We start from the raw sequence: 18983 nt of genomic DNA on the forward strand, positions 1-18983 counted from the left end.
CAAGGCCGATTCGAACATCGATTGTTGAATTTCGACGGAAACGGTAGCGTTCTCGTTTCAGGAGGTAAAATCACGAATGCGGCAAAAGTGTTTGTTCGGTTAGTAGAAAGCGGCTAGGAAATGGGTAGGAAGCGGCGGACGCGGACAACGACAAAGGCTCTTCTCGATTCGTTCTCGAATCGCGAACTCGAACGTACCGCGACCCAGGATGCAACGATATTTCCCCGGATTCGATTCAAATTACGACAAGTTAATATTTCATTACGCAGTTCGTCGTGGCTATCGCTCGAGCCCGCTCTAGGCAGCCTCTCTTGAATAATTGAACGATCGAGGAAAGCGGAATGGCGAAAGTCTGTTTCCTTTCTAGTCGAATGCGCATCGCCGCCACAGCCATATGTTTCCGAAGAAATAGTCTTCTCAGTTTGTGTTTCCATACATTTTTCGTCTCGTTCCGCCACGTTCGGTCTCGGTGTTGTCGCGTCACGCGTAACAAGTATCGAAAACTACTCGAAACACGTACACCAACAAACTCCTCCACCAAAAGTGTCGAGACACTTGCAACAAATTAAAAATTTTATAAAAGAAAATTCAATGTTCTTTTCGTCGATATATCTACCACACGTTTTTTGTTTCTTGCAACGTACAGAATTTAATAAATGGGTAAACCAAGTGCACGGGTGACTAACCCTTGTAACTTAATATATACCGTCGGCGATGAACCGAATAGAAAATTACCTATTTACAATAACTTGTGCAAGTTTTCTAATACTTTTGTAGGAGACTGTACTTCACCCGATAGCCGTGCATTCTCGAGTTTCTCTCGATAAGTCGCAAGGCCCACCCCCTTAAACATGCGCAACCAAATCTTACGATAACGTCGTTGTTTGTCGACAGCAACGATAATATTTACCATCCTGTATACTATTTCTTGTAATCGTCTCGGTCGACGGTCCTAACGCGGTCGGCCGGCTGGCCGGCCGATCGAACCATGCTTACAAGAACAACGTTCCCCCCTAACAATCTATCGCGAGTACAGCTCTCAAAATGCACTGGCTTTATTTACCGTGCGTTCCATGATTTTTACAAATATCAACGCACTTCGGACACGCTTTGCTTTAGCCATCCCTTGCACGACCTACACTGAAATATGGAATTGTTTTGTACGCGAATCCCATGTTACGAGCACACCGACACGCCGATCGAGGCTGTTCAGCATATACTTCCGAGACTCGTATTTCGCGATACTTTCAATCCTCTCCAAAAGTATTAGGACACCTTCTTATTTAATATAATTTCATTCGGTTTACGAAATGTCTGCGAGTTTCATGACGTCGAAAGTATATACTAAGTTAAAAGTCATTTTACTTCTTCTTCTGTAACAAAGTGTTTTCTGGTCTGTATAAAAATTACTATTGTTAGTATTATTCGACGTTCGTCGTTCTCCTTTTCGGTGAATTTAATCGGCATTGTTTATCGTTCGACGAGCGTGGATATCTATTTTGAACGGTGATCGAAACGGTCGCTCTATCGATCGGAATACCAAGCACTCCGATGGATCTCGATATTCGACAATAGATAGAAAAAAGAAGGCTAGCAGATATTCGAGCCAACGACATCGGCATTAATTGTTTGCTTGCGCGCATACCGATATGTACCTCCATTCTCGTATTCCGCTCCCCGTCATTCCGCGAGGCTCGCGAACACTCTATCGGCGTGTCTTTCATTATTGTCGACTGTAACGCGCCGTGTAACATCGTAACATTGTAACGTCATAATACAATTGTAACATCGTAACACCGTGCTCTTACGTTCGATGCCGCGACGCATAAATCGCGTACCTGGCAAATACGCGCGCTCCTCACACACTTGCTTCGAAATCGTACTCCGCGCGTCTATCCAGAAGTTGTCGCTATCAAAGAATACGAATCGGTCGAGAAACAATATCTAAATATGTAGCTGCTTTCTCCGCCTCGTCCACGATGGTTAAACAGGAGGAGTATCAACGCCAAAATAGTGCATTGCTTGTATCGCTAGTGTCCGCGATGAAAAGTGCAATTTTCGGCTGCAAACCAGTTTTCCATTCGGATCGGAAATTTTTCCCGTATTTTGCAGTATTGTTCGTCGTACCGTACACCTTTGTTAGACGACCGAGGGAACAAGAAACAAACAATTCTCGCATACGCGAGTTGGTTAATCTCGTGTGTTGTTTCGCTACAAGCGTTAGAGATATCGAGTTTAAGGTTGTTGTCATGAAACCCAAAGTTCCAAAGTTACGCGTACCCGTTGCGCATATATCGCGTCTTCCGCTAGGCGACGCGATACGGGTTCCTCGCATACACGCAATAAACGAAGGTACGGCCAGATCCGCACCAATCCCAATTCATACCGATAAAGACTATCGAGTGTGTGCTACGCTCACCTGAATCAGGTAAGATGCCCACAAAAGAGAAAGAGAAAGAGGAAAAGAGAGACGTACGAAAGAACCAACGCCGCCCAACGACTGAAGAGACGCCGAAAAACTGACTAAAACTACTGTTTCTCGATCTACAGAATTGTTTATCCGCGTGAGAATATCGTTAAGTAATAGTTCAAGTTATAAATAACCATAAAAACTAGCTTCAAAAATGAATTTTAACATTATCAAAATGTATCATTGGTTCTGTTTTCCTTCGTTCGAATACCGTGAACTGGAATGCTTATTTTACCATCTTGTGTTCAATCTGTAAACTCTAGAGGATAATTTTGTTACTGAAAATTCTACCTCGATGACTGAATGAGGTAAACAGCTTAACGTTAACAATAATGTTAACAATAACACCTTACGTATATTTATTTAAATATATTTCGAGAGTATGCGTTGTAATCAGTTTTCTCCATTTTTCGGTTCTAGAATAAATACGCACCTTCCTCTAGAAAACTTCTGAAATCTATAACGATTCCTTGCGAGCAACACCTATTATGTAAAAGAAAACATTGACTGCTGAATGGTATCCTTCAAGACGGAAAAATCTGTAGACTTTCGTGTACTATTTTCCGTGACTATGTATAAATCATTTTCATAAACAAATAACAGTGAAATTTGCGACCAAGTGAAAATTGATACATGTATTAAGAATTTTTCTCAATGAAACACTCGTTTGAAAGCATTGTGCGACGCGATGCGGCGTTGGTGCGGTGAGAAACGAGAGAAAAATAAATTGAGCTACGCAGTGGGCAGCAGGCAGAGAGCAAGAGAGCAAGAGAACAAGAGGATGAGAGGTCGAGGAGAGGACAAGAGGATGAGAGAGAGAGAGAACAACAACGACCAGATGAGAACAGAGGAAAAGGCTGGAGGATGATGTTACGAGTCGAACGGGGAGGAAAAAGACGTCGCAGATCGTGGAACAAAAAAGGGAAAGAAAAGGGATAGCATAACGAAATTTGTGAGCGCGAGCGCGCGATTCTACGAAGAAACGGTGAGAGAAACTGAGAGAGGGGAAGAAACAACATCGCCGAACTCGCTTGCTCGCACGCACGCACGGTCGATCGCTCCTGCTGGCAGCCATTTTGTGCTTGCCCGCAGACTCGTGTAGTCCCTGTGCCGAGAAAGTATTGGCCGTGGTTCGTTCCGAACACACAAATTTCTTCGACCGTTGTTACAGTTTGCCAACGTTTGCGCGTGCATTCAACATTCGAGAGAGACCGAGCTCCTCCCGGTTTATTGAACGTTACATTCTTTCAATCGATAAAGTAGCGAAACGCGTCGGATGACCGAAGAATTTGGTCTACGCGCGAGATAATCCTTCCTCATTTCCGATCGGTTCGGTATAATCATGTTCGAAACTGAAGCGCGTAATGCATCTGGCATTAACCACGGGATCTCGAATAGCAGCTCCTTTCCCTCAATCGAATAAGCCACGTTTCATCGGGAACGTTGAGTCGCATCGGATCGCAGCAGACATCGTATCGCGTGACATTCCTAGCAATGATTGACGAATCGCCGCGAGTTCAGACAAAAGTTTAGGAAGAAGAAAAGCGAACCGCTGCGTTGCTAATGTATCGAATCAAAGTATAGTATAAACAGCCAAGTGCCGGGCCGCTCGATATTATCGCAGAGATGCAATCTCGTAAAGAACGTGAACAGTGTGCCGCGGGTGGTTTCGCACTCTGTTCGAAAAATCCAACAGCAGTCGTCGCGAACAATGAGATTCTTTTGGACAGCGCCCAACCAACTTTTCAAATCCAATCGGTAGAAAAGGTTTCTCTTCGTCGTTGTCCAACCAACGCGTCATTCGACGAGGACGCTTTTGCGGACAGTTCAACGATACTTTTCACCGCGATAGCGGATTTCTCGTGCTTTCGAATCCCTCGAACCAACGGAAAATCGTAAATGTAATTTCGAAAATCACAGCATTTCGATGAAATAGCGCACGATGCTTGCAGCATGTATCGCGCAACGCCTATCGCGGGGACCAATGCTCGCAACGAATAACTAGCACCGCATCGACAATAACGATTTAGCGGTACGTACCATGGGCAGACGATTTTATCGAACAAAGGTTATCGCTTGCAAATGCGACAATCACCGAACGAGCATGCGTCTAAAGCAGACCGTTTAATCGGCACCATATTGTAGTAATACGTGCGTCCACTCACGTACGCGTCGTCTTTATTAATCCAAACGAACCAAACTGTAATTACTTTACGACTGTTGTCGAAACGAAGCGAATAGGTAGAGCGAGCCGACGAAACGGGTACCGCGTCTTTCGGACTGTTTCGTCAACGAGGACGCGACCGATCGAACAGAGTAGAGAAAACACATGGAAATCCCTGTAAATGATTTTAAAGGGCGAGTTAGAAACAATACGTCAAAGTCGATCGACGATGTATTTGCGTTTTTCCCGTTTTCGACGCGTCAAAGACGAATGACACGTTCGCGGGACGATTGCGTCGAATCGATCGCACATCTCGCGCCCGTTCTCTCGGGAAGGACAACCGTTGAAACCGCTCGTTAACGACACCTCGAGGTCGGTAACGTAGCCGTTCCACCGTTCCGTCGTTCCATCGCCCCACCAACGACGACCGCTAATTACTCTCCACGAGGATCGTTTGGGTTCACTCACCGCTCTCTCGGTTATAAACCGACAATAGTGATCGTATCGGAGCTCCGCGTATCTATCTATCTCTACGTGCACCTACACGTAAACCTCCGTCCGCGTACACGTACAAAAAGTCCACTGCGTGGTCTGGTACGCGTTTTCGGACTGTTTCTGGACAAAATATTTTTCCGCGAGGTTGCGTACCTGTTCGGCATATGTTCTCTGAAACATTGACGCGTTCGAACAAAGGCGCAAGGACAACGGTAGACCGATATCCTCGAGCCGCGTTCTTGCACTTCTCCCAGTGCAAGCAACTTCCCGCAAACATACAGTTAATGCTATGCAATTACAAGTCACGCTGTGAAACGCACGAGTCTTAAACGATCGTACTCCTGAACCATTACAGCAACTTCCCAGTCATAGCTCGTGGCTGGTAGCTCTAGCTCCTAGCTCCTAGATCCTACCAAGCATGAAAGGGTACATGTACACGAGCATCGTGTGCCATCAAAGATGGAGAACTAGCAATACAATCGAGTCCTTAGTGTCGATGCAATCGTAGCATCCATTTCAATTGTTTAAAGCAAATGAATTACATCAGAGTCCATCTTGCCCAGCTTTGAGTATCTCCAGCATTAAATCATTCAATTCAGAAATATTTTAACGAACCGTTAACCTTGAAAAGCTTTGTGTATACCGTTGGTCAAACGTTTACATTTGTTTCAAAAATAGAGAACCGGCTGAATTTATCTTGCGGGCAATGGACAAACACGACATTTAATCGAGAATGTGATTTTTGAGAGGAACGATCCTAAAATGTTGCAACAGCGAGATATAAGAAGCGTGTATTAGTGGAATCCAACAATCCCGAGATCGTACACGTTCTAAGGCTGGCATGCCATGAGACAGAGACTGAATTCGTTACGACGCTGCATCGTTTTGGAAATATAATGCCTCTCCGTGAGACCAAAACAGCGCACTTCCTTTCCCTATTAAATACTGTAACACGATTCACGAAACTTTGTACTCTTGTGTCGTATCGAAGTTTGGTACGTTCATTTTCCTTGGTTAAGCGTAAATCGAACGTACGACTTGAGGAGTGTTGCTTTTCACTAGACCCATTCACAAGGTACAATGCCTGCAAACCTATCGATCACCCTCCTAAGTCGAGAGCCCCTAATTCCGAAGGACGACAAAGGGTAGGCTCGTTCGGCGATGATCCGAGAAACACGAATATCGAAAGAAAGAGAATATATCTTCGACTACTGGCGGATTCGGTTAAAACGGTGCGCTGAAGCAATACATGCTTCGTACCGCGAAATACATAAAATCTGTACGAAAACAGACAAGATAGCAAACGGTTTGCTACGGGTAAAACACAACTACAGGTAAAACCATGGATAGAGTCGACATAAATGTGTGGCGCGACACGTATTACGTTCGTGTACCGGCTTCGCTTTTGCCGCGAGACTCTAGGCTACTCGCTAGAAGAGACGAGGAGCGGCGAAGAGCGACGAGGAGCGACGAGGAAAGGCGGGGCGAGCCGAGGCAAGCCGAACCGAAGAGGGCCCGAGTGAGAAGCACAGAGATGAGGTGAGGTGGGGCGGGGCGGGGCGGGGCGGGGCGAGTCCGAGTCAAGTCGAAGCGCATACACTCTGACTACGAGCACGCACACACGCTGCAACACCGCCGCAACGGTCAAGAGGTGGCTATTATATGTATAGTGTATGGCGCACGATATAAGCTCGCACAGGGTCGCGTTCGTGCCTACAAACACACAAGTACGCACGCACTCGCTCATAGTACGATCGACGGAAGTACAGGCTTCTTACCATTGTGCGTGCGTATCGACGACTAGACGTACACACGCTGGTCAAATTCAGCCATTCTCAAAGCATATATCCTTCTCCCAATGCAATCGGTCTGTCGGTCGTACGAACCAATTCGTCGATGGCAGTGCATTTCACAAGGTAATCCAGTCCCGAGAAAGATAATCAATTTTCCGTGGATGTCGAGCGTCGCCGAGTGTCTCGTGACACGCGGCAAATTCACCTCACGACCCTGTTCCCACGCACGTACATGCACATGCGCACGCACACAGAGAGAACTCGCGGCCGTACTCGTGCTCGTAACGAATCACTCGATCTCAATGCTGCATCGTTCGCAACAATTAAATACGCCTTGCACACCGATGCGTTGCGCGTTCTACGTAAATTCGATCAAATCGACGTCGAGTCGTTTATTCCAAAAACTTTTCGGCAAATGTCGATCGATTCAGTTCTGGTACACGTTCACTCTCACTCCGTTGATTCACCTTCGTCTCTTTTCCGTATCTCGTGCACTCAATACACGCGCGCGCGCGCATACACACACATAAACACACACATACACCTTCTGCGTACGTGTTCCCCTTCGAACATTGCACTTAATCTCCTTCAAGATCCGTTTTATCTCTTAACGCGAATAGATCACGAGCAAACCACTCTTTTCGTTACACTCCGTAAACTCGAACAACCGACGACACAGACAGAAGGAGAAGCGTTCGCTCGTTTACTCGCGAACGCGTACGTAGCACCTTTCTCGGTATGCCATGGAGAATACGAGTTGGTTGTATATTCGGTGCACAAGTTCTCCTTTCTCGACGCCACAACGAGAATCGTTTGAAGCTCCTATGGATCCGATCCTATCCGAAAGGCTCTCTCTCTCTCTCTCTCTCTCTCTCCCCCCCTCGCCAAGCCCCCCCCGCCACCGCACGACCACACAGATATCCTGGCTAAGAATTCACGAAGCTCGCGACACGCGATCCACGAGCATTATTCGCGCGAATACCGATACGTTCCGACGACACTCGCTACAAGTAGAATACACAAAACACAGCGAACGGGCCGATGCTAATACCAACACAGAAACGAGCATGCCCGTGCGCACTGGCTCGTTTGTTCGTTTGCTCGCGCGCTCATCTTCCGATACACGCGCACATACAAGATACAGAGGTAGAGGTATCGAGAAAGACGCAAACAGAAGGTTGGAAAAGGTACGAGGACTATGGGCAACGGTGATGCGAAGAGGAAGGGGACGGTGACAGAGCGAGAACGAGGTTCAGCGCGAGCGGAAGAGAGAGAGAGAGAATCCAGGGATGGATAGGGGATGGAAGAGAGAAAGAGAAGGAGAGAGAGAAATGGTGAGTAAGAGCGGGAGGAAGAGAGGATATTCGCAGCGAGAAAGAGAAAGAGAAAAACGTTTGCACGCAGCACCCTGCGCGTCTCTATCCGACAGCGGTAGCGGCAGCGGTAACTATCGAGAATACGATTATCATGCGTACTCTCTCTTTCTTGATGTTCACACTGGACGACTCTGTTTTCAGTGTTTGAGTTCACGAGCGTGTCTGCCGGGTGTTTAACTGTCCCGAATCGGTAGGTTTGGTTTCGATCGTGCACTCTCACAATTGAGCATCGAGCATCGAGCACAGGCTCGTGTACGCGTCGAGAAACGATGCAGCGGTAGCTCCTTGTTCGTCGTCTTGCTCGGGTTCGGTTTCGGGTTCGAGTTCGGCCGACGCTGCGCCGCGAGAAATACACAGACTTTCTTTCCAAAATGTCTCATGGCTCTCACGCACCAACACACCGCGACATTCTCGAGGCGACACCGTGATATTTCAACGACGAGCACTTTGTTCCCCTAATCGGAAAATTCAGGGATTTCTAGTTTCCGAGGAGTAAAGAAAAAACCCAGACACCGCACCTCCCTTGTCAGAAAGCACTCACGGCAGACCGCAACACATGGCTACGGGCCTCCACCAAGATCGGCCGTTCCCGACCGTGTTCGGGCAACTTCGGACAGGACCGTAGTTGTCGCGCCAATCGCCACTACACTCGATGAAACCAGTTGTCACGTCACAAAATCATCTTTATCGTTATGCGAACATCTTGTCGAACGTTCGAACGTGTTGCAGGGATCCTTCGCGCGAACAGAACAATTTCTTAAGCACGGAAATGCCTTTTAACTCGGTAAAATTCTTCTTTCGCTCGTTCTTCCCAATCTCTGTTCCCTGTTAGCGTTACCGATGGAAACGCTCGTAAGAGGTCGCTGCAAGAAATAAACGTACGGTCGATCGATCGATATCACCAAATATTTCTTTTTTACCGATCTTCTCGACACCGATTCAATATCGTTACTGCGCCAACCGACACGTGTATTAGTTCAAAGATAAAGGGGCTACGTGATACGCATGTTTCGACTCTAGGAACATTCAAAATTTCGGAAGCGGTAGAAAAACGATCGAAACGTGAAATACGGAGGCTAAAGTAGAGAAGTGGGCTATCGAGGGGAAAGAATTCTATCCTGGGAAAGGGGCTCCCGAGCTTCAGTTTCCGGTGATGGGCAACCGTTAGAAGCAGGCCGAGGGTTCTGCACAGGCGTCCTCCGTCGTCTTCCACCGAAGGCCGTGTGCGCCGTGTCAGCCGTGTGGTTGTAGTGTCACGGTGAGCGTGGCAAAACCCGGAAAGAAGAAAAGAAGCCGAAGGAGCTTGAAGAAATACGAAGGAACACGAACGAGCCCGAAGGAGCTGCAAGACCTAACCTTCAACTCCTCCATCTCTTTCGCATCTTTCTTTCTCATCTTTCTCCTTCTATTTCTCGCCGAAACCAGAAGCAGCCCTGCTCGTCGGCTCGTCCTGTACGCAGAATGTGCATGTATGCGTGTACATCTAAACAAAACTGCCCACTCTTTTTCCTTTTTCTCCATCTCCGTCTCCGTCTCCCTATTACTCTTTACCCTCCCATATTCTCGGCCCATCGTAGTCTTTCGCAGCATCTTTTAAATCAAACTGCAGAGTTTGCCAACCAATCGGAGAAAAGACGCCGACGTTATAAATGTTTTCAGTAATCTCGAGTCATCGCACACACGATAATTCGTTGTACATACTAAGCTCTGTTCGATTTGCAAATACCTTGCAAAATAAGCGCTATTACCCTAGACGTTATCCGATACGGAACATTTTCCTTTTCTTCCGCAACTTTGTTGCATCTGTTTCTTTTTTTTCGCATTATGTTCCCTCGTCGCTACCTCCCCACTTCTCCGTATCATGCCACTTCAACCCTTGCTTCATTCTGCTGCTCCCGTTCTCCACTCGTTCACTGTTCGCAATTCTCAACTCTCCGCTACCTATCTCGAAGCTGAAGGTCTCTCTCTCTCTCTCTCTCTCTCTCTCTCTCTCTCTCTCTCTCTCTGCCCCCTCCCATAGTTTTTGTATACCTCTATCTGTGAAGCACGCACGCGCACATACGACTACGCTCGAGCAACATCTCTTTCTCTTCGGCGATTCTTAGTTCCCATAATGAACCGTACGACGTGGTTCGTGGTTAAGAGCAAATGGACGTGGCAGTTTCCCCGTCCCATTAATAATAGCTTTAGAGGAACTTGACCTTTTAAAGTCTTCAGTCAAAACTACCGTCGAAATCCATTTCGTAGCGAGTCTTTCGTAACGTTGCTCCATCGATCTTCCAGTTTTTATTTCCAACAATGCAAAATGAATACGTATCGACGCGATAATTATGTATCGTGCTATCTAATCTTTCCAAAGGAGAGCTTTCTATTTCGTTTCCAAATTTTATTGCACGTTACCATGCTTTATCGAAACGCGTTCACGCGATTAAAAAATTGCGAAAAGCGATTCGTCGATATAAAAAGATATACGTATCAATATACTGTCTCAAAAGGAGCATGTATTTATTACGTATCTTACGTATCTTTTGAATGCCTTACCTTGCAAATGGACTGCAGCTTTTTTCATTTAATTTTAGCTTTTAAAGTCAGAGGTCGGAAATTGTTACCGGTACTATTTTTTTAAGAAGTTCGCTTCTTTTACTTAACGAAAGTAATATCTGTATTATAAAATTTTAGGACAATAAATGTATAACTAAACGAACCCATCTTTGGGTCGGCAGCTTACGGTTGACCTGCTCGGGGTGCAATCTATGGAATCTATGGATTGCAATCTATGGAAGCCCAAGTAATAAACGCTATTGTTGCGAATATGCTAACGGTAACCAGGCTATCGGATATTGTTCGTACGTAGCAACTATTATTTATTACTCATCCCATGTTGGATACTTCGATACACTATTTTTAAATCAAACCAAGATTACATCCCCATCATTAATGAGACATATTTTCCATCTTGATCTCTATTTATAAATAAATAAATAATTGCGTAATTAATAGGTCACTTTAAAAGAAAAGCTGTGGACCAACAATGACAACTGATAAGATTAGCTACCATTTCTCTGCATTCCATCTGTATTTGCTGATGAAGGAAGGTTTAGAAAATAAATGAATGAAAAGAACGTTACACAAAGCCGTAATGATGAACATATGCAGTTTATATTTCTACTTAATTATTTTTCAAATATTAGAAAAATATTTTTAAAACATTGTAAAAACATTTTTAATGTTGTACGAATAAACCGTGTGTTATGAAATTGCAAATATAATATTAGGTAAGGTCGGATACCTTACCCAGTCTGCTTCTATTTTTCTTTTTTAAAGAATGTTTACTTTGTCTCTTGTCATGGGCCATATTCTTTTCAAAATTTTATAAAGCCGTCGAAGAGTGAAAATGGGCGGAGAAGCGTACTATCTAATTTATACTGTCCTCACGGACAAGTTAGAGCGTTGAAATTTTCCACTGACGAGATTTTCTTGGCCAGCTATCGAACAGCTATCAGCTAATTGCCTAAGACCTTTCGTCTCGAATTTATGTTCGTCCTTTCAGTTTTCATTATCATTTTGTATAGACGTGTACATATATGTATACGTATAATGTCTGTTGTGTCGCGCTGAGGACGCTATTGAGTAGAATGTACGATACACGGTGGATCATCGAGGCAACAGTACGGGACGGAAGCTACACTGCGTAAACGGCGCAAACGTTGGGCAGTAGACCATCTCGTATCCTCGTACGGGACTCATCGATATAGCTAACAAAATACGTTTGTTGTTTGAAAAGTTCACCAAGTTTGTTTCTTTCGATTAGATCCATAATAGATTTACAAGATCGGTGGAAATTGATATTCGATCGCGTTCCAAGCGGAGCACTGCAACTTGTTTACTGTGTTTAACTTGTTCTCTCATGACTCGAAACTGGAGTAAAGAATAAAAGAACATGTAATGAGATTCCAAAGAGACGAGTAATAAACCGTATCGAAATTGTCAGTTGGGTGTTTGGAATGGGTGAAGCGCAAATGAAAAGCGACCCCCTGTCAACGAATCGATAGCCGGATGGGCGTGGTCTCGTTGATCTTCGCAGATACTATTACGAACGTTAAATCTCTCGATGTCGACGGATATTCGAACTCGAAAGATTTAGTCCTCTCGAAACCCGTGCACGAGCAGGTTTCAAAGTATCGCGTCGCCCGACGACGATCCAAGCGAACGCGTTGCAATCGAAACTGGCAGCGACTGCGATTCCTAACGCGAATTTCGTTTGATCGGTCAACTAGCTTCATTCTTATCTCCTTGATTCTTGTTCCATGTGAATTCGACAGCAATCGATGACCACCGCCTGCACGCAGAAAACACGGAGGCCACAGAGGACACGAAGCCGTTACCAGTTACCCGTTACCACCCCATTCCATCGACGTTTACGTCGCGCAAACTATGCCCTTTTACTTTCCTCGACCGAATCGGCAAACCAGTTACAATTTTTTATCTTGACCATTAAGCTTCCCATCTACTTTTTTGACTACTTACCCGTTAGTCTCTCTACTGTTTTGTTTTGCATGGCTCGTCATTCTAGCTCTCTAATTAAGATTCTAATGTCATCGAAATCGGGATACTTGAGAATAGAACATTATGTAAATTTTGTTCGACCGGTTGTTTTCTGGCGTTGCAAATTATGACCAATTGGGTCGACTGTGATTGATAGTCAATGATTTGGTAGAATTGAAAGCGAAGCAAGTGAAACAACAGAAGAGAAGTATACAATCGCGATCACGGCTAAAGATATCTACAGGTCTGCAGGGAGTAGGGAACGTAGAACGAGAAGCATAGTATTCGCAGCATGTGGTCTCGTCAAACCCTTTCTCGATTCTTTTTCACCGGTTTCTGTTGTTCCGTTGTTCTAGTTGTTCCGTTTCTATTCACAATCTATCTCCGTGCAGCAATTTCGTACTCTTGTCCTTATTGCTTGGACCGAATTTCCCTCCGGGGTTTCAACTTGCTGCCTATCACACCTATACCCATACACGTTCCCATACCCACACTCATACCCATACCCATACCCATACCCATACTCATACCCATACCCATACCCATACCCATACTCATACCCATACCCATACCCATACCCATACCCATACCCATACCCATACCCATACTCATACCGATACCGACACCCATACCCATTTTCATACCGACATGCACTCTCGCATTCACACCCACGCTATTCACAAATACTAATAGTAAATGTTTTACAACCTTTCGAACGAAGACTTAAAGACCTTATCGATTATAAAGCTGTTTGTTTCATCTAATACGGAAAGTAAAAATTCACGGAAACAATATTTCATTTCAAAAAATGCCTTCAAGATATTCACCCGACACGTCTTGTACATCGTCTTCGGTGAATAACAATACGCAATTTCACGGAAAATCGAACGATCCGTCGACGAGAAGGTGTTTTAGTCGTGTTCAGGTACGAAAATGCAAGGGTCCTTCTTAATACTACTTTACACTATTTCTTGCCTGCGGTGAGTAACCGTTTGCACGAAACGGCAAAAAGTGTCGATCGCAACTATTAACGTTGTTATTTGAACAAAAATTAAAATGATGGAACGTTAAACGTATTAGAAAATGACTGGGCAACAAGAATTGCGTACCAATCAACGAAACGACAATCGAGCTACAACATACATACTTGGCACGAGTATCTTTGGGATTTACCAAAAGGTTTTCTTCGGCCATGTATACAACAATGAGGAAAATACGCTTCAACAGTTACTTTAAGACGAATACGCGTTCGTATCAACAATTGTTGTTAACTTTTGTTTCGCGTAGGAGAAACGGTCGGTTAAATTACTATCGTCGTACAGTTTGATAGGAGTAAAATCGGAAAAAAATTGTATCGTTAGGTTCCGAATATTGTGGTTACGTTACTGAAGAACTACCCTCTGGCGGTACTATTCGACGAGTTGCTAGGATACACCCTTGGCTCGAACCCCCACTGTTAGACTGTCAGTATTCGTTCAACTACTTTTACTTCATATCTCTAAGGACTACACCGTCGATGGACTCTGCTCAAACCAAATCTCCAGTGTACACTTCCTGCCACCTATTCCCATCGAAAATGCTACCAAACTCCTGCCAAAGGTTCTACGGTGCAGCGATTGCTTTATGTATCGACTCGAACGATAAATCATGTTTTATCAGGCAATTTTACTGATTCCTATTACCCTATGATATTAGTCTTCCTCTAATATATACGATTCCGTTACTTATTCAATAGCCAATAGGTGCTCTTTTGTCGAATGAGTTGAACGAACGGCGAAAAGAAAATTCTGGCTCGCGGAAAGGTCGAGGCCCATTCAATATCATAGGTACTGTAAAACCAAACTGTCCGTCGATTCGATTGTATTTCCGGTGAAAATTATTTCCAACATTTCTGACACAAACATATTTCTTCGTCCAATCGACCAATATATGGTTTCTCGCAGACGCGGCAGTTCCCAATTAAACTTTGGAAGTGAGATTCCATCGTTTGAATATTTCGAATGAAAATTTAACATTTCGTTTAATCGTGAAAAAGAAACAGAAATATAATAAACCTACAGGCTGCTCGTTTTCTGCCAAGCTATACATATATGTATACGTGCGTACACACATACGTACATGTGTACGATTACGCGTTACGTGATACGCATATGTCGTGTATGGTGGTGCGTACGTATCGCGTACGCGTGTCTTTAATACAATTACGTTATACGCTCGACTTATCCGTAATGGACGTGTTGCTTGTAGAATCAAATTGAATATACAAACGAAAACGAACCTTACCGTTCTCCTCGATGGACCGGAAATTGCCTCGGAGTTTCCGGTGGTGACATCTTCCGCACTTAACACGAACTTTTCTTCCAAATACGTACCGGTTTACTGAGCAACCGGTACTAACCCTGAACACAATATAATAACTACATATCACGCACTGAAAACGATCATTTCGTTCGGGCACTGTTAGGAGATTACAAAGATTCGACACAAAACTGTTAAAATTCGACAATTGTGTAACTTTCGAGCGAAATAAATCGTAAATACACGCACAAAATGGCAACTCGCAAACCTATCGCCTCTGTGCGTTTACAGAACTGCCGTAAACACTGCGTAGTCAAATTAATAACTTCGTGTTCGTACAATCATTCTTCTGCCATAAATATCTCGAAAAAGAATTTTAATCGTTTAATCGACAAACACTATTTCTACAAAAAATTTGATTGCTTCCACGTTATTGCTACATGCGAGAAATCTGAATCACAATTGCATTGTGCATCGAAATTGACTAGGGCGATTGAAATCCGGTAATCACTGACCAAAGCGCCATCACTGTCATGGCCTTTTCCTGTTCACGCTTACTCCAGCGAAGACGTGAACGTAAGTTGTGCGGTAAGAAATTCGGATGTTACTCGGAATTTTACTGCCGGTTGTGTGATCAAAACTATTTTCAAAACGTGGCAAATCTATGAAGATTTTCAGTGATTCTAAATGTTTTTTATACACCGAAAAATACGAATCGATAGGGTTACTATAGTTCGCGTAACCACATGGCCACATGTCTCCTCGGTTTTCATAGATTTCGTTACATCAACAACACATTGAAAAAGTGTTCGTACGTGGAAATTTTGATCGGAAACGAAGTTGTTTTTCGCACGTGATCTTTATAAAAGTTCTACGGTATAACGTTAATCGTTCAAAGTTTCTAGTCCGGTTATATGAATTTGTTACTCAAATTTTTATAGAGAATACATTTTGTTCACTGACATCTGACATGGAGAAATTTTACAAAGAAGTTCTCGAACCTGTTAAAGATCGTTGTTCTAAATAATGTGATAACATTTCTGGTTATTCCATTTCATTAACGTTGATATAGCTAGCTTTCTTTTTATTTATCTACTACTGCTACAGTACTCGTAAGCTGAGATTTACGTTTAATAAATTATTGTTTACAATTAAAATTACACGTATCTGTTACAGACAAACCATGGCAGACATGGAAACGTTTGACGACGTAGTGGTTTCCACTGCGACAGCCTTACAGGTGACCCTTTCAGCCGAACTACCAGAAATCAAGTTGTTTGGTCGGTGGAACTGCGATGATGTACAAGTAAATGATATGTCATTACAAGATTATATTGCTGTCAAAGAGAAGAATGCAAAGTATTTGCCACATTCTGCTGGACGTTATGCGGCAAAACGATTTCGGAAAGCTCAATGCCCCATAGTGGAACGTCTTACGAATTCGTTAATGATGCATGGCAGAAACAATGGCAAAAAGTTGATGGCTGTAAGAATTGTAAAGCATGCCTTTGAAATTATTCACCTTCTTACAGGTGAAAATCCTCTGCAAGTAAGTAGCACTTTTAAATTGTTCTATGTATCTTGTACAAGTATATGCTAATTTGTTGATATCTTGATCAGATTCTTGTGACGGCCATCATTAACTCTGGACCAAGGGAAGATTCTACACGTATCGGTCGTGCTGGTACAGTTAGGAGACAAGCGGTGGATGTGTCTCCGTTAAGACGTGTCAATCAAGCGATCTGGTTATTGTGTACTGGTGCTAGGGAAGCAGCTTTCCGTAATATCAAAACAATCGCGGAATGCCTAGCCGATGAACTTATAAATGCTGCAAAAGGTTCGTCGAATTCATACGCGATCAAAAAGAAGGATGAACTTGAACGTGTTGCCAAGTCGAACCGATAAACACCATTTTTTCATAATAATATACAAATAAATGTTCCACCTTTGAACAAAATTTTCTTATTACAACTCATTCCTATCGTTAGAAATTCTGATTCAATGATAGAGTACGTGTAATTCGTATTTCATTTAATACGAGATTTCTAAAAATTGTCTAGTTACGTCGAAATTTGTTCAATTCTGTTAATGTTTATTTATTTCCGATCTATGGAATATAGTGTTCTAGGAATAAGGGGGACTTTGTCAACCACTGCGTTATCGACTGAATTTTTATGAAGCATTCGTTACTAGTTTAAATCAACTAAAAAGATTAATATGAATTTTAAATAAAGCTGAAAAGGATGAAATTTTTTTGGAAAGCAATCCTCTGAATAACAATTCTCCGAGGAGACTCCAAATTGCAAATAGATCACTTATATAGTTGCGCATACGCATGCGTATGTAAGTAATGATGTACCTAGATCGGGATAATGTAAGAATGATGGGGCGATGTCCTGTTCACGAAAGGTACTAGATACTAGGGATTGGGTACTGAGACAAGCAGTGTGATCTTAAAATGGGATAGTATTTAGAGAACGGCAAAGATGAGTCAGTTCCTTAGGTAGTCCATAATCTGCAAGTGGTGCGGCACCTACCGATGGTTCCAGAGGAGTTAACAATACTCGACGATACAGATCTATTTATGTACATAAGTATACATGAGGCAGCGGGAGGCGTAGCTCTCGATTTCGCCGCGTTGCGTGCATCTAATTCCAAACTCTACCTTCGACTTACTCGTGTATTCCTACACCTCATCTGTGATCGAGGTAAACCTAAGAATGCATGAAAGGGGAGCGTTATGTCGAGAAAAGGGATAGAGATAAGATTCGCAGTAAGGAAAGACTACACACGTTCTGGCTATTTTCGCGCGTTTCGAGTCAAATTGAATACAGTGTGTATTTACGACGAATTCTGTTTCCTTCTTATCCAAAGTCGGGGCATACATATGCTCCGTCCATATATATAGTCTTAGGTCCGTTGGTTTATGGTGATTAGGGACCTTAATCTAGTCTAGCCTGTGCAAGTATCATACAAAGTTACAAAACTTGGATGCTTGACCGTTGATGGTGCCACAGTAGTATTTTCTAGCAATGGTAACACGTAATCAGTGTTACCAATCGAAGAATGGGTGCTACACCAGGTTAGGTTACGTTACGTGTAAAATTCTGCTAAAGTTTGGTTAAAGGTTGATCGCGTAATCGGAGTTGTTACGATTAAATTGCAGCAGCGATCATGTCACGGATATTAAAAAAGGTAACGGATCCATCAAGTTCGATGTAACGAAGGAAGCGAGTTTGGTAGTCCTTGCTCTAATGTTGATCAAGGACGGTTTGAAAGATAACTATTTCAATAGTAATACGTTGTTTGGATCGGTGCACGGTTTGCGCTTTGACAGTACATGTATTTATATTTCAGACCACAGGACTAACGGGTCTCGCTGTATCCGAGAATCCCCGTCACGAATTGACATCGATCTATTCGAAAATTATGGAAATTTTAGTACGTTTACCGGTAGAGTCTGCTTATAGAAGACATACGGAATCTATTATCAAAGAAAGAAATGCTATCGTACAACAGGTAATATTCCGTAATATTCATCAACGTTCGTCTCTGCGTTTTTCTGCATACCATGTAGTCCAACAGGATGTTTTTCTAAATCACAGAACAAAGATGTGGCTACTATAGAGGATAAAATAGGTTGCGGACAGGTTGAAGAGCTTATATCGCAAGCAAAGAGCGAGCTGGTCTTGGTGAGAAACATGCCAACATGGAGACCGTGGGAAAGTTTGGTAGAAGAACCACCTATGCATCAGTGGACATGGCCACCTCATAAATAATTTACATCCGATGTAACAGATTTGTACATAGAGCCGAAATGATAGACTTTTAATCCCACGTGA

The 18983-nt window shown here is 43.5% G+C and overlaps 3 protein-coding genes across 6 annotated transcripts in view; 2 read left to right on the plus strand and 1 right to left on the minus strand.

The window, feature by feature from the left end:
• The window catches only part of LOC144469519 (uncharacterized), a 28519-nt gene extending 13084 nt beyond the window's left edge, over window positions 1-15435 (minus strand). The window contains exon 1 of one of the 3 annotated variants that reach the window (XM_078179922.1): window positions 15127-15435. The gene's annotated coding sequence lies outside the window, so the exon portion shown is untranslated. Of the gene's footprint in view, window positions 1-6907; window positions 8903-15121 lie in introns of those variants that run through there. The other 2 variants (XM_078179921.1, XM_078179920.1) reach the window with 2 other exon arrangements.
• Window positions 15436-15650: 215 nt separating this feature from the next.
• Window positions 15651-17098, plus strand: Rps5a (ribosomal protein S5a). Of its 2 annotated transcripts, none has more exons than XM_078177810.1 (3): window positions 15651-15717; window positions 16318-16690; window positions 16762-17098. In XM_078177810.1, the coding sequence occupies exons 2-3, from the start codon at window positions 16325-16327 to the stop codon at window positions 17044-17046; spliced, it is 651 nt and encodes a 216-aa protein (XP_078033936.1). In that variant the 5' UTR covers window positions 15651-15717; window positions 16318-16324; the 3' UTR covers window positions 17047-17098. The 2 variants fall into 2 exon arrangements, with proteins under 2 accessions (XP_078033936.1, XP_078033935.1); XM_078177809.1 differs by having other exon boundaries at window positions 15660-15729.
• Window positions 17099-18177: 1079 nt separating this feature from the next.
• Window positions 18178-18978, plus strand: Nd-13b (NADH dehydrogenase (ubiquinone) subunit ND-13B). Its single transcript, XM_078177811.1, has 3 exons — window positions 18178-18336; window positions 18499-18660; window positions 18747-18978. The coding sequence occupies exons 1-3, from the start codon at window positions 18316-18318 to the stop codon at window positions 18918-18920; spliced, it is 357 nt and encodes a 118-aa protein (XP_078033937.1). The 5' UTR covers window positions 18178-18315; the 3' UTR covers window positions 18921-18978.
• The last annotated feature ends 5 nt before the right edge of the window (window positions 18979-18983 follow it).

This window comes from Augochlora pura, chromosome 4 (assembly GCF_028453695.1).
Source record: "Augochlora pura isolate Apur16 chromosome 4, APUR_v2.2.1, whole genome shotgun sequence".
Classification (NCBI taxonomy): Eukaryota; Metazoa; Arthropoda; class Insecta; order Hymenoptera; family Halictidae; genus Augochlora; species Augochlora pura.